Source organism: Oryx dammah, unplaced genomic scaffold (genome assembly GCF_014754425.2).
Source record: "Oryx dammah isolate SB20612 unplaced genomic scaffold, SCBI_Odam_1.1 HiC_scaffold_28, whole genome shotgun sequence".
Taxonomy (NCBI): Eukaryota; Metazoa; Chordata; class Mammalia; order Artiodactyla; family Bovidae; genus Oryx; species Oryx dammah.
In genome coordinates, this window is record NW_024070212.1 from 92,998,385 (window position 1) to 93,014,413 (window position 16,029).

The 16,029-nt window shown below is 37.2% G+C and overlaps 1 protein-coding gene across 1 annotated transcript in view; it reads right to left on the bottom strand.

Annotated features, from left to right (window-relative positions):
- CUNH1orf185 (chromosome unknown C1orf185 homolog) overlaps window positions 1-16,029 on the bottom strand; it is a 38,245-nt gene that overhangs the window by 1,600 nt on the left and 20,616 nt on the right. The window contains exon 4 of the mRNA XM_040231944.1: window positions 731-767. Coding sequence (XP_040087878.1) covers window positions 731-767 — 37 coding nt within the window. The remainder of the gene's footprint in view (window positions 1-730; window positions 768-16,029) is intronic.

Genomic DNA, 16,029 nt, shown 5'->3' on the forward strand with positions numbered 1-16,029 from the left:
GAATTTGCACAGCAGTTTGATATACTTCCAGATATCATTTATCCTTTCAATTATTACTCAAGGTAGTTATCAGTCCTACTTCACAAAAGATATTACTGAGAATAAGACTTAGAGAAATGAGTCACCAAAATCAGATACAAAACGGACTTTGTTCTAGATCTGTGTTACTGTAAGTCCCATGCTTCTCCCATTACATTATTTACGCTGTACAGTTGCAAATAAAATTGCTAAGTTTTAGAAAATATCACATTTACAAAATATCCTAAAACATCTTTTATGATATTTTACATAATGTTGATGTGAATATGTAACATTAATTTTAAAGCTGTTTTAAATACCTTATTACATTCTATATTCAGCATTTCTAAAATTATGTAGGAGAGTAAGGCTTTGAGGTACTAAGTCAGTATCTAAAGGGTTACAAAATGCTCATGCCTTTTGACTCTCCATCATGTCTCTATGGCATTGACTCTGATACCTTTGGGTATAAATAAAAGACAAAAAATAAATAAATAAAATTTCACATTTTAAGATAGGACATTGCAAATTTTGTTTTCTAAAAAAAATGCTCATTCATAGCACTAATAAACAGATATTTCCCTTGAGTTTTCATGATTTTAAAAATATTTAGATATTTAGTATATATTTAAGATAGCCTCTTGATTCTTTAAAATGTGAATTGCTAAAAGTTGATTATGATTTATTCTAATAAACTGTTGAGAAAAAGTACCTTTTATACATGCTGTTTCCTTTTTTCTTTGCTCCTCCTACATAAAAAATATTATTTGAATTTTAAAAATTAATAGTTTTAAAATAATTACTTGATATATACTTATGTGATAATATATGTTAACATCATAATAAAATTTTTATAGAATCATATTTTTTCCATGATATGAATTTATCTCACCAAACTATATTGACAGGAAAGAAAATGTGTTGAGGTATCATCTGAAAAGAATGTGAATTGGCTCAAGAAGGCAGTCTCCAGGATAGGGAATGAAGGGTGAAATAGAGTTCAACAGGATTATTTCTCTCTATTCTCACTAACTTAGAGTTGCTTGGTTAGAACTAGTGATGACAATAAAAGTAATTACAATTCCTAGACTTACTCATCCTATTAACTAATAACAACAAAAAAGTAAATGCTGGCTGAAAGCTTTTATAAAATTGCGACTATTTTGAAACCAATAGAACATCTGATCAAACAATACATTTCAGATATGTTCTGGAAAGTGTAGTGGTGTAGTAGTTCTCAAACTTAGGGCATCAGAATCACCTAGTGTGTTTATTAAAAATGCTGTTTCTTAGACACAATATCAGACCACTAAAACAGATTATTGGGCAGTAGGGTTTACAAGTATCTATTGTAAACCACTCCATAAGCGATCTGATTCAGTTTTTCCTTAGACTACTAGATAAATGATGAGCTAATGCACAGAGTGTTTGGTATGCAGTGGGTGAAGACAGAGAGACAAACTGTCTCATGTTACAGGGGAACAGTGTTGGTACTCTGTGCTGATCTTCATTGTCCTGTTTGCCAAAAAGGCTTGATTAGGAGACACACACACACACACACACACACACACACACACACGGAATATAAATATAGATAGGATAACACATAAGCACTGTTTTTGGAATCTAATTTCAGTATAGGCTCTTGACTTAACTTGCCTGTCTAGGATCAAGTCAATTTTCCCACACGGGCCTGCAGTTTAATCTAAGAAGTTCTGGTATCAAGTTCTGGACTATTCTATGCTCCTGCCTACACACGGGCTTCCCTGGTGGCTCATTGGCAAAGATTCCATCTGCTAATGCAGGATACGTGAGTTTGATCCCTGGGTGGAGAAGATCCCCTGGAGAAGGAAATGGCAACCCACTCCAGTATTCTTGTCTGGAGGTTTCCATGGAGAGAGGAGCCTGGTGGGCTACAGTCCATGGGGTTGCAAAGAGTTGGATACAACTGAGCGACTGAACAACATATAAATTATATTTGAAACTGCTTTTCAGACTTTCCTGTGCCTATGTACTACCTGGGGGAACTTGTTATAATATAGATTCTAACTCAGTGGGTCTGGGGTGGGGTCTGAGATTCTGCATTTCTAACAGGTTCCCAGGTAATGCTGATATTATTGGTATGGGAACCATAGAGTAAGGCCCTAGAAATATTAAAATTCTACCCAAACTAGGGAATGACAAAATGGGCATTCTTATATATTGCTATATATATAAATATATAAACCACTAGACCATTCAGGTATGACTGAAATCAAATCCCTTATGATTATACAGTGGAAGTGACAAATAGACTCAAGGGATTAGATCCGATAGACAGAATGCCTGAAGAACTATGGATGAAGGTTCATGACACTGTACAGGAGGCAGGGCTCAAGATCATCCCCAAGAAAAACAAATGCAAAAAGGCAAATTCGTTGTCTGAGAGGGCCTTACAAATAGCTGAGAAAAGAAAAGAAGTGAAAGGCAAAGGAGAAAAAGAAAAATACACACATCTGCATGCAGAGTTCCAAAGACTAGCACGGAGAGATAAGAAACAATAGAATGGGAAAGACTAGAGATATCTTTAAAAAAAATTAGTGATACCAAGGGAACATTTCATGCAAAGATGGGCTCAATAAAGGACAGAAATTGTATGGACCTAACAGAAGCAGATGATATTAAGAAGAGCTGACAAGAATACATAGAAGAACTGTACCAAAAAGATCTTCATGACCGAGATAATCACAATAGTGTGATCACTCACCTAGAGCCAGATATCCTAGAATGTGAAGTCAAGTGGGCATTAGGAAGCATCACTATGAACAAAGCTAGTGGAAGTGATAGAATTCCAGTTGAGCTATTTCAAATCCTAAAAGATGATGCTGTGAAAGTGTTGCACTCAATATGTCAGCAAATTTGGAAAACTCAGCAGTGGCCACAGGATTAGAAAAGGTCAGTTTTCATTTCAATCCCAAAGAAAGACAATGCTAAAGAAAGTTTAAACTACTGCACAGTTGTATTCATCTCACACACTAGTAAAGTAATGCTCAAAATTCTCCAAGCCAGGCTTCAGCAATACGTGAACTGTGAACTTCCAGATGTTCAAGCTAGATTTAGAAAAGGCAGAGGAACCAGAGATCAAATTGCCAACACCTGCTGAATCATGGAAAAAGCAAGAGAGTTCCAGAAAAAACATCTGCTTCTGCTTTATTGACTATGCCAAAGCTCTGACTGTGTGGATCACAATAAACTGTGGAAAACTCTTAAAGAGATGGGAATAGCAGACCACCTTACCTGTCTGCTGAGAAATCTGTATGCAGGTCAAGAAGCAACAGTTAGAAATGAACATGGAACAAAAGACTGGTTCCAAATAGGGAAAGAAGTACCTCAGGGCTATATACTGTCACCCTGCTTATTTAACTTATATGCAGAGTATATCATGTGACATGCCAGGCTGGATGAAGCACAAGCTGGGATCAAGATTGCCGGGAGAAATATCAATAACCTCAGATATGCAGATGACATCACCCTTATGGCAGAAAATGAAGAAGAACTAAAGAGTCTCTTGATGAAACTGAAAGAAAAGAGTGAAGAAGTTGGCTTAAAGCTCAACATTCAGAAAACTAGGATTATGGCATCTGGTCCCATCACTTCATGGCAAATAGATGGGGAATATGTGGAAACAGTGGCAGACTTTATCTTTGGGGGCTCCTAAATCACTGCTGATGGTGACTGCAGCTATGAAATTAAAAGACGCTTGCTCCTTAAGAAAAGTTATGACCAACCTAGAGAGTATATTAAAAAGCAGAGATATTACTTTGCCAACAAAGGTCTATTTAGTCAAAGCTATGGTTTTTCCAGTGGTCATGTATGGATGTGAGAGTTGGATGATAAAGAAAGCTGAGCACCGGAGAACTGATGCTCTTGAACTGTGGTTTTGGAGAAGTCTCTCAAGAGTCCGTTGGACTGCAAGGAGATCCAACCAGTCCATCCTAAAGGAAATCAGTCCTGAATATTCATTGGAAGGACTGATGATGAAGCTGAAACTCCAATACTTTGGGCACCTGATGCAAAGAACTGACTCATTGGAAAAGACCCTGATGCTGGGCAATATTGAAAGCAGAAGGAGAAGGGGATCATAGAGGATGAGATGGCTGGATGGCATCACTGACTCGATGGACAAGAGTTTGAGCAAGCTCCAGGAGTTGGTGATGCACAGGGAAGCCTGGTACACTGCTGTCTATGGGGTCACAAAGAGTCAGATACGACTGAGCGACTGAACTGACTGATTAATTGAACTGACTATTAATATAGGTATAATTTTTCTAGAGGGCAATTTAACAAGTCCTCTTCTAGAAAATTATTCTGCCAGGTAAATAATTTTGGATTTATGTTAATACGCAGTTACTAGAATTTTCCTCACAACACAGTTTAGCATTTTTAAAGTCTATAATGTAAAATTCTAAGAGTAAGGAAATATTTAAATATATAAGGATATATAGATATTAGTAAAATGAGTATTCTTTCAAAAATGATACTATAGATCAGAAGTAAGTAAAGACTCTAAAAATGATGGGGATATATAAAAAAGAGGAATAATCTTGAACAAGTGGCTCACTGGTTAGATTTAGGAAAATTTGAGCAATAAATTAATGATAGTGATGGACTATAATCTGCTAAATAAAATAGAAATCCAAGAATCTATACTGATAATAAAGCAGAAATAGATGTTTTTCTGGAACTCTCTTGCTTTTTCCATGATCCAGCGAATATTGGCAATTTGATCTCTGGTTCCTCCACCTTTCCTAAAACCAGCTTGAACATCTGGAAGTTCACGGTTTACATATTGCTGAAGCCTTATTTTACTAGCATGTGAGATGAATGCAATTGTGCAGTAGTTTGAGCATTCTTTGGCATTGCCTTTCTTTGAGATTGAAATGAAAACTGACCTTTCCTAGTCCTGTGGCCACTGCTGAGTTTTCCAAATTTGCTGACATATTGAGTGCAGCACTTTCACAGCATAATCTTTTAGGATTTGAAATAGCTCAACTGGAATTCCATTACCTCCACCAGCTTTGTTCACAGTGATACTTCTAAGGCCCACTTGACTTCGAATTCCAGGATGTCTGGCTCTAGGTGAGTGATCACACCATCATGATTATCTGGGTCATGAAGATCTTTTTGGTACAGTTCTGTGTATTCCAGCCACCTTTTCTTAATATCTTCTGCTTCTGTTAGGTCCATACAATTTCTGTCCTTTATTGAGCCCATCTTTGCATGAAATGCTCCCTTGGTATCTCTAATTTGCTTGAGGAGATCTCTAGTCATCAAGTGGCCAAATGATTGGAGTTTCAGCTTTAGCATCAGTCCTTCCAATGAACATTCAGGGCTGATTTCCTTTAGGATTGACTAGTTTGATCTCCTTGCAGTCCAAGGGACAGATCAATTAGATGCACTGAAAACTGCAAAGCCTACAGCCAGCACTGGTCAACAACAACAAAAAAAGTGGAGCAACTTTGAGGAGATGTCCCACATCCAAGGCAAAGGAGAAGCCCCAGTAAGATGGTAGGAGGGGCAAAATTGCATTTAGAATCAAACCCCATACCTGCCAGAGATGCTCAAAGGGCTCATACAAACCTTGTGCCCACCAAGACCCAGAGACTCCAGAGACTGAGACAGAACTGTGTGTGAGTGTCTCCTGTGGCGGTACGGGTCAGCAGTGGGCTGCCACACAGGCAGGGACTCTGGGTGCAGCAGACTTGGGTGTGGCAAAAGCCCTCTTGGAGGAGGTTGCCATTAACCCCACCATAGAGCTGCCAGAACTTACACAGGACTGGGGAAACAGACTCTTGGAGGGCACAAAGAGAACTTTGTACATAACAGGACCCAGGAGAAGGGAGCAGTGATCCCACAAGAGACTGTCCCAGACTTGCCCGTGAATGTCTAGGCGTCTCTCGTGGAGGCGTCGGTCGGTGGTGGCCTGCTGCAGGGTTAGGGGCACTGAGTATAGCAATGCATGCATGGGACCTTTTGAAGGAGGTTGCAATTATCTTCTTTAGCTAAGCAAAAAAGGCTGTCTGAGGAGGCTTACAAATAGCTAGGAAAGGAAGAGAAGCAAAAAGCAAAGGAGAAAAGGAAAGATATACCCTTTTGAATGCAGAGTCCCAAAGAATAGCAAGGAGAAATAAGAAAGCCTTCCTCAGTGATCAGTGCAAAGAAATAGAGAAAAACAATAGAATGGGAAAGACTAGAGGTCTCCTCAAGAAAATTAGAGATACCAAGGGAACATTTCATGCAAAGATGGGCTCGATAAAGGACAGAAATGGTATGGACCTAACAGAAGCAGAAGATATTAAGAAGATGTGGCAAGAATACACGGAAGAATTGTACAAAAAAGATCTTCATGACCTAGATAATTACGATGGTGTGATCACTCACCTAGAGCCAGACATCTTGAAATGTGAAGTCAAGTGGGTGTTAGGAAGCATCACTATGAACAAAGCTAGTGGAGGTGATGGAATTCCAGTTGCGGTAATTCAAATCCTGAAAGATGATGCTGTGAAAGTTAAATTTGGAAAACTCAGCAGTGGCCACAGGACTGGAAAAAGTCAGTTTTCATTCCAATCTCACAGAAAGGCAATGCCAAAGAATATTCAAACTACCATAAAATTGCACTCATCTCACATGCTAGCAAACTAATGCTCAAAATTCTCCAAGCCAGGCTTCAATAGTATGTGAACCATGAACTTGCAGATGTTCAAGCTGGTTTTAGAAAAAGCAGAGGAGCCAGAGATCAAATTGCCAACATCCGCTGGATCATCGAAAAAGCAAGAGAGTTCCAGATAAACATCTATTTCTGCTTTATTGACTATGCCAAAACCTTTGACTGTGGATCACAAAAAATGGTGGAAAATTCTGAAAGAGATGGGAATACCAGACCACCTGACCTGCCTCTTGAGAAATCTGTATGCAGGTTAGGAAGCAACAGTTAGAACTGGATGTGAAACAACAGACTGGTTCCAAATAGGAAAAGGAGTATGTCAAGGCTGTATATTATCACCCTGCTTATTTAGCTTATATGCAGAGTGCATCATGAGAAACGCTGGGCTGGATGAAGCGCAAGCTGGAATCGAGATTGCCAGGAAAAATATCAATAACCTCAGATATGCAGATGACACCACCCTTATGGCAGAAAGTGAAGAAGAACTAAAGAGCCTCTTGAAAGTGAAAGAGGAGAGTGAAAAAGTTGAGTTAAAACTCAACATCCAGAAAACTAAGATCATGGCATCTGGTCCCATCACTTTATGGCAAATAGATGGGGAAACAATGGGAACAGCGAGAGACTAGTTTTTTTTGGCTCCAAAATCGCTGCAGATGGTGTGTGTAGTCATGAAATTAAAAGATGCTTGCTCCTTGGAAGAAAAGTTATGACCAACCTAGACAGCATATTAAAAAGCAGAGACATTGCTTTACCAACAAAGGTCTGTCTAGTCAAGGCTATCGTTTTTCCAGTGGTCATGTATGAGGTTGCACAGAGTCGGACATGGCTGAAGTGACTTAGCAGCAGCAGCAGCAGCATGTATGGATGTGAGAGTTGGATGATAAAGAAAGCTGAGGGCCGAAGAATTGATGCTTTTGAACTGTGGTGTTGGAGAAGACTCTTGAGAGTCCCTGGGACTGCAAGGAGATCCAACCAGTCCATTCTGAAGGAAATCAGTCCTGAATATTCACTGGAAGGACTGATGCTGAAGTTGAAACACCAATACTTCAGCCACCTGATGCAAAGAGCTGACTCATTTGAAAAGACCCTAATGCTGGGAAAGATTGAGGGCAAGAGAAGGGTTCGACAGAGGATGAGATGGCTGGATGGCATCACCAACTCAATGGACATGAGTTTGAGTAAACTCCGGGAGTTGGTGATAGACAGGGAGCCCTGGTGTGCTGTAGACCATGGGGTCGCACAGAGTCGGATACGACTGAGTGACTGAACTAACTAACTACAGCCAGCACTGGTCACCAAAAAAGGGACCAATTCTTCTCCACAATAACACCCATCCACATATCATACAACCATTGCTTCAAAAGTAGCTGTGTGTTTTCTGGGATCAACTACCTCCTTTTAAATCTTACTGCATCTCATGCAAGAAACTTGGCCTCCACTCTGTGTTCTCCAGAGACAGCTGTGTGGGTTTCAGGAACAATAATATAGGCAGAGGGTCCTCTGTGGTCAGGGGAGCCCTGAATTTGGATAAGATTTCACTTGAATATTCATTGGCTCTAGTAATTTGGTTAAAGTAGGAGAAGACTTAATTCCAAGGGGTCAAATATCCTCCTTGAAACGAAAATGGAAAAGATGAACTAACTCATGGAAAGAATTTTGTGATAAACCTAATATCCTGGGACTACTTTTGTAATAGTACCTTCTTTTCTCATCACTCATTTCCCTTTTGTGTGTCTTGAATAATATCATTTTTAAAGATTGAATAAAGATTTCTCTGTCAGCAACCTGCTCCCGCCCCTGCCCCAAAAAACTTGAATGAATTGGGCTACAAAGGTTTGCCACATTTGCCATATTCACCTGATCTCTTGCTAACTGATTACCACTTCTTCAAGCATCCTGACAACTTTTTGCAGGGAAAAATGCTTCCACAACCAGCAGGAGGCAGAAAATACTTTCCAAGTTTGTTGAATCCCAAAGCATGGATTTTTACAAGACAGGAATAAACAAACTTATCTCTCATGGCAAAAATGTGTTGATTTTAATGGTTCTTATTTTGATTAATAAAGAGCTGTTTGAGCCTAGTTATAACAATTTAAAATTCACATCTGAAACTACAACTACTTTTTCACCAACCTAGTATAAACCACTCAAACATCTTTCAACTGATAAATGGATAAACAAAATATGGTATAGTCATACAATGGAATATTATTCAGCCATGAAAAAAGAATAAAATACTGATATATGTAATAACAAGGATGGACCTTGAAAACATTATGCCAAATGAAAAGGTAGATATAAGAGACCATATATTGCATATTTATGAGAAATTCCAGAATAGACAAATCTATAGCTATAGAAAGTAGACTAGTAGTTGTCTAGGCCTAGGAGGATTGTAGGAAAATGGAGGGTCAGTGATTGCTAAGGGTATGGGGTTTCCTTTAGAGGTGATAAAAGTATTCTAAATTGATTGTGAAGGCTGTTCTACAACTTTGTGAATATCTAAAAATTTCTGAAGTATACACTTTAAAAAGGCAAATTATACATTATGTGAGCTATACCAGTAAAGCTGTTAAATATAAAACAAAACAACCTAAAGCCAAGAAACTTTTAGAAGAAAATTTAGAAGCAAATTCTTGTGACCTAGGGTTAGGCTAAGAGTTCTTAGATATGACACTAAAAGCATGATCCAAAAATGAAAAATGTATAACTAAACAACAAAAAGGCAAACAACCCAATTGAAAAATGAGCAGAAGGCCTAAACAAACATTTCACCAAAGAAAAAATGAAGATGGCTAGCAGGCACGTGAAAAGATGCTCAACATTTCTAATATTAGAGAAATGCAAATCAACTACAATGAGGTACCGTCTCACACCAATCAGAAAAACCATCATTAAAAAGTCTACAGTAACAAATGCTGGAGAGGATATGGAGAAAAGGGAACCCTCCACTACACAGTTGGTGGGGATGTGAGTTGGTACAGCCACTGTAGAAAACAGTATGATAATTTCTGAAAAAACCAAAAACGGAATTACCATATGATCCAGCACGCACACTCCTGGGCATATATTCAGACAAAACTATGGTTCAAAAAATTACACACACCTCTATGTTCATAGTAGCACTATTCACAACAGTCAAAATATGAAAACAACTTAAATGTCTAATGACAGATGAATGGATAAAGATGCCATGGTACATACATACAATGGAATACTACTCAGTCATAAAAATAATGAAATAATACCATCTGTTAAGTTAATTACAGATCGTTTTTATGGGCCCAGCACGCTTCCGCGGCGCCACTCTGCTACAAATCATTTTTAGACTTTTGTATTCCAAGAGAGCAAAGCATGTCTTATCCATACTGAATCCCTAGTATCTATGACTTATGTTCCAGTGCGGGAGGAAGAAAGAGGAAATAAATGAACAGATAAACATGAAAAAAAAATAATACCATCTGCAACAATGTGGATGCAACTAGAGATTATCATACTAAATGAAGCAAGTCAGAAAGAGAAAGACAGATACTATAAGATATTACTCCTGTGTGGAATCTAAAATATGACACAAATGAACCTATGAAACAAAAACATAATCACAGACATATTGAACAGACTAGTGGTTGCCAAAGGGGAGGAATTATGAGGGAGGGATGGTATGGGAGGTTGGGGTTAGCAGATGTAAGCTTTCATACATAGAAGAGATAAACAACAAGGTCTTATTGTATAGCACAGAGAACCATATTCAATATACTACGATAAACCACAATGGAAATAATATATTAAAAAGAATGTGTATATATGCATAACTAAATCATTTTGCTATGACTTCCTAGGTGGTGCAGTAGTAAAGAATCCACCTGCCAACACAGGAGATGAAAGAGATGTGGGTTCAATCCCTGGATTGGGAAGATCCCCTGGAGTAGGAAATGGTAACCCAGCCTGGTATTCTGGCCTGAAAAATTCCATGCACAGAGAAACCTGGCAGGATACAGTTCATATGGTCTCAAAGAGTCAGAGAGTACAGAGTGACTGAGCACACACACACAAATATATATAACTAAATTACTTTTCTGTATAGCAGTAATTGAAACAGCATTGTAAATCAACCATCCTTTAATAAAAACAAAGCAAAAAGGGAAAATGGATAAATAAAATCTTATGCTTTGCAAACTCCTCTGTTGACAAGATGAAAGCACAATCATCAATTAGGGGAAAATATTTGTAAATCACATATCTGACAAAGAGACTTGTATACAGAATACACACTCTAAATTAATCAGAAAGATAATCCAATTAGAAAATGCACAAGAAAGCTGAAGAGACTCTTTATCAAAGAAGATACATGATGGCAAATAAAAATATGAAAAGCTGTTCAACATCACTGCCCATTAAAGAAATAAAAATGAAAATCACTAAACATATTTAAATGGGCTTCCCCTGATGGCTCAGTGAGTAAAGAATCCATCTGTAATGCAGGATACACAAGAGACATGGGTTCGATCTCTGGGTCAGAAAGATGCCCTGGAGGAGGAAATGGCAACCCACTCTCCAGAATTCTTAACTGGAAAATTCCATGGACAGAGGAACCTGGCAGGATATACTCTATGGGGTTGCAAAGAGTTGAACACAACTGAGGAAATGGCATACACACACACAAATTTAAATGGCTAACATTTAAAATGCTGCTAAGTATCAAATGATAGTGAGGATGTGGAAACATGATTCTCTTACACATTACTGGTGGGTATGTGATATGGTACCATCTGAAAATCAATCTGGGAATTTCTTTTAAAAGGAAACATATTGGGACTTCTTTGTGGTCCAAAGGTGGAGAAGCTGCCTGCCAATGCAGGGGACATGGATTTGATCCCTGGTCTGGGAAGATTCCACATGCCACAGGGCAACTAAGTCTGTGCACCACAACTACTGAGCCTGCCTGCCCTACATCTTGTGCTCTGCAACAAAGAGAAGCCACTGCAGTGAGAAGCCCATGCATGGCAACTAGAGAATACCCTCAGCTCACTGCAACTAGACAAAGCCCATGGACAGCAATGAAGACCCAGCACAGCCAAAAGAAAAAAAAGTACACACTTACCGCATGATCCAGAAACTGCATTCCTGGGAATTTATTCTAGAGGAACTGAAACTAATGTTTTCAGAAAAGCCTGTATACAAACAATCAATCATGGCATGCTTATCTTGTAATACCTCATAACCAGAAACAAAATATTCCTCAGTGGATAAATGGTGTTATACTACTCAGCAATTAAAAAAGAAAAAATATTGATACATGCAATGCTATGGAGGGATCTTAAGGGCATTATGCTATGTGATGAAAACCCAAGCTCAAAGGGCCATAAAGCTATAGGATTCCATTTATACAAAATTCTAGAAGTGAAGCAATTAGAGAGATGGAGGACAGAATCAGAGGTTAAGGAAAAGGAGGGAGGGTGTGACAATAAAGGCTAGTATGAAGGAGTTTCTTCATGGCAATGGAACAGTTCTGTATGTTGACTGTCATGGTGGTTATACAAATCTATATATACGATAAAATGTCATAGAAATATATACAAAAGCAACAAAGAGTAAGTATGTGAAAAAATTGGTAAACTTTGAGTTAGGTCTGTAATCTAAATTTCCTGGTTTTGATAATGCATACTTAAAAGTATGCTTTTCATGAAGTATACTTATATAAGGTGTTGTCATTGGACAAGTGTGTGATGGGTATATAGGGCATCTTTGTACATTTTTTTGCAACGTTTGATTTTCAATTCAGAATAAGATAAATCAATTGTATTTATATTTACTAACAACAAAAATAGGGAAATAAAAAATTTAAATCAATACTACTTAACATAGCATAAAAATACCTATAAATAGGGCTTCTCTGGTGACTCAGTGGTAAAGAATCCACCTGCCAAATCACTAGAGATGGGTTTGATCCCTTGTCTGGGAAGATCTCATATGCTGCAGAGCAACTAAGCCTGTGTACCACAACTATTGAGCCTGTGCTCTACAGCCTGGGAACCACAACTACTGAGCCTATGTGTCTCAACTACCGAAGCCCACGTGTCCTAGAGCCTGTGCTCCACAACAAGAGAAGCCACTGCAATGAAAAGCCCATGCACCACAATGAACAGCAATCCCTTTTGCCACAGCTAGAGAAAAGCCCGCATAGTAATGAAGACCCAGTGCAGCCAAAAATAAATAAAATTATATTAAAAATACCTATACTTACAAATAAATCTAAAACAAATGTGAAGGACTTCTATACTGAAAACAATGAACTAAAATAAAAGATTAGCTCAATAAATCAAATCAGTAACTTTAAAGAAGTCAACAAGAATAATATTCTCATAGATTAGAAGAATCAATAATATTAAGATATCCATTCTTCCTAAGCTTATAGATTCAATGCCAATCCAATAAAAATTCAAGCAGGCCTTTTTAAAGAACTAAACAAGTTGCTTTCTAAATTTTATGGAAAAACAATGCACCTAGAGTAGTCAAAATATTCTTGAACAAAGAAAAAGTTGGAGGATTTACTATACTTGATTCCATGACATAACGCTACAGTAATCAAGACAGAAGAGTATTGTTTAAGAACAAATAGTTCTCTAAAAAGAATATAAAGTTCAACAAATAAACCAATACATATACAGTAGACTGATTTTCATTCAAAGTGACTAATCAGTTCAATGGGGAAAGAACGTCTTTTTAACAAAATTTTCTGGAACAATTGGATATGCAAATTGACCTGTACTTTACAGACCTAAACATAAAACCCAACACTATACAGCTAAGACAAATATAGACTATTTTTGCAAACTTAGAAAGGTAGATATTTATTAGACAGATACAAATTTCTTTTAAAAGAAAAAATCATAGTCTCAATCAACATTGAAAATTTCTGCCTACCAACTGATACCATTATAAAAATGAACAGATAAGCTACAATCTGGAAAACAACATTCACAACATATATATCTTACAACAGACTAATTCCAAATTGTATTAAGGACTCCTAGAAGTCATTATTTAAAAAACAAACAAACAAAACCGATCTTTAAAAATGACCAAAAACTTAAACTGTCAAGCCCTCCACACAAAAAATATGCAACCGGCTAATGAACCCATGAAAAAGTGCTCAACATCTTTACTTATCAGAAAAATATAAATTAAAAGCATATGGAAATGCCATTCCACACCTGCTAAAATAGCAAAATTAAAAACAAAACACTAGTAACACTAAATGTTCACAAGGATGTGGTGCAACTGGAACATCTGCTTATTGTTGATGGGAGTGAAATAAGTTAGAACCACTTTGGAAGCTGTTTGGCAGTTTCTTATAAGGATATATATATGACTACTCAAGTCCCACTGATTCCATGCCAGGTATTTTTCCAAGAAAAATACCAAAAGTTTTTACTAAAAGTACACAAATATTTATAGCAGCCTTACTCATATTAGTCAAAAACTGAAAAAAAACTCAAATGTCCCTCACTAAGAATACATAAACATGTTGTTATATAACCATACAATGGAATTGTTGTTCAGTCGCTAAGTTGTGTCCAACTCTTTGTGACCCCATGGATTGACTGCAGCACACCAGGCTCCCCTGTCCTTCACTGTCTCCCATAGTTTGCTCAAATTCATGTCCACTGAGTCGGTGATGCTATCTAACCTTCATCTGCCACCTCTTTCTCCTTTTGCCTTCAATCTTTTCCAGCCTAAGAGTCTTTTTCAGTGAATCAGCTCTTTGCATCAGGTGGCCAAAGTACAATAGAACACTACTTACCAATAGAAAGAACAAAGTTTTAACATATAAATTAACATAGGTGAATCTTAAAAATTTGTATTAAGTGAAAGCCATATGTAAAAGGTATATATTATACAACTCCATTTGCATGAAATCCAGACATAGATTAAAACTAAACTTTGCTGATAAAAATCAGAAAGTGCTTGCATGGAATGGTTAGAAGAGCTGACTGGAATGGGACATATGGTAACTGTTTCAGGTGATAAAAATATTCTGTATCTTGTTTTTAGTGTTGTTTAAATGCATAATGGAGAAGGCAATGGCACCCCACTCCAATAGTCTTGCCTGGAAAATCCCATGGATGGAGAAGCCTACAACAGTGGAAAATCTAAGGTCTTGCATTCTATTGCAGGTAATTATACATCAATAAATATTTTAAAAATCATATCAAATTTGACTTCAGTGGTATTCTTCCCCCCAAATCCATAGCTCTAGTATAATGATGAGAAAAATATCAGATAAATCCAAATTGAGGAACATTGTAAAAAATACACGACAGTACTATTCAAACTTATAAAGCTCAGATAAAAGAAGGAAAGATGTAGATATAGTCACAGAGTGGAAGAAATTAGAGACAAATGCAGTGTGTTATCCTGGATTAGGTCTTGAAGGAGCAAAAGGAAATTCATGTAAAAGCTGGTGAAACCCAAATAAAAGTCTGGAGCTTGGTTACTAGTGATGTATCAATGTTGGTTTCTTCAGTTCAGTTCAGTTCAGTTGCTCAGTCATGTCCAACTCCTTGAGACCCCATGGACTGCAGCACGCCAGGCTTCCCTGTCTATCACCAACTCCCAGAGCTTACTCAAATTCATGTCCATCACATTGGTTTCTTAGTTTTGACAAAAATATGGCAAAAATATTTTTAACATCAGGGGGAAATAGGTAAAGTACAAGACAATTCTATACTGTGTTACTTTTGTCACTTTCCTGTAAATCGAAAACCATTCCAAAATACTTTACTTAAAAACCATATCATAAAAACATAAAAAACATTTTCCAGTAATAAAGACTAGTATAGGCCAGGAAAGGATTGGACTGGGAGTTTAGAATTAGCAGATGCAAACTGGTATATACAGAATGGATAAACAGCAAAGTCCTACTGTATAGCACAAGAAACTATGCTCAATATCCTGTGATAAACCATAATGGAAAAGAATATGAAAAAGAATGTGTATACACACACACACACACATATACATATGTATAACTAAGTCACTTTGATGTACAGTAGTAATAAATATAACACTATAATTCAACTATACTTCAATGAAAAATGAACTTTAAAAAAAGCTAGTATAAGATGTGCAAGATTTTAAAGCTTTATTTAAAGATATTAAAACTAGTTTTTCTCAAATTGATCTAAAATTGCACTACAGTTTCCCTCAAAATCCCAAAAGAATATTAGTAAGTGCTACTAGGCAGTTGAGCAAACATAAGAGAAAAAGTGAAATTGGGTTGCTATTTATACCAAACACAGAAATAA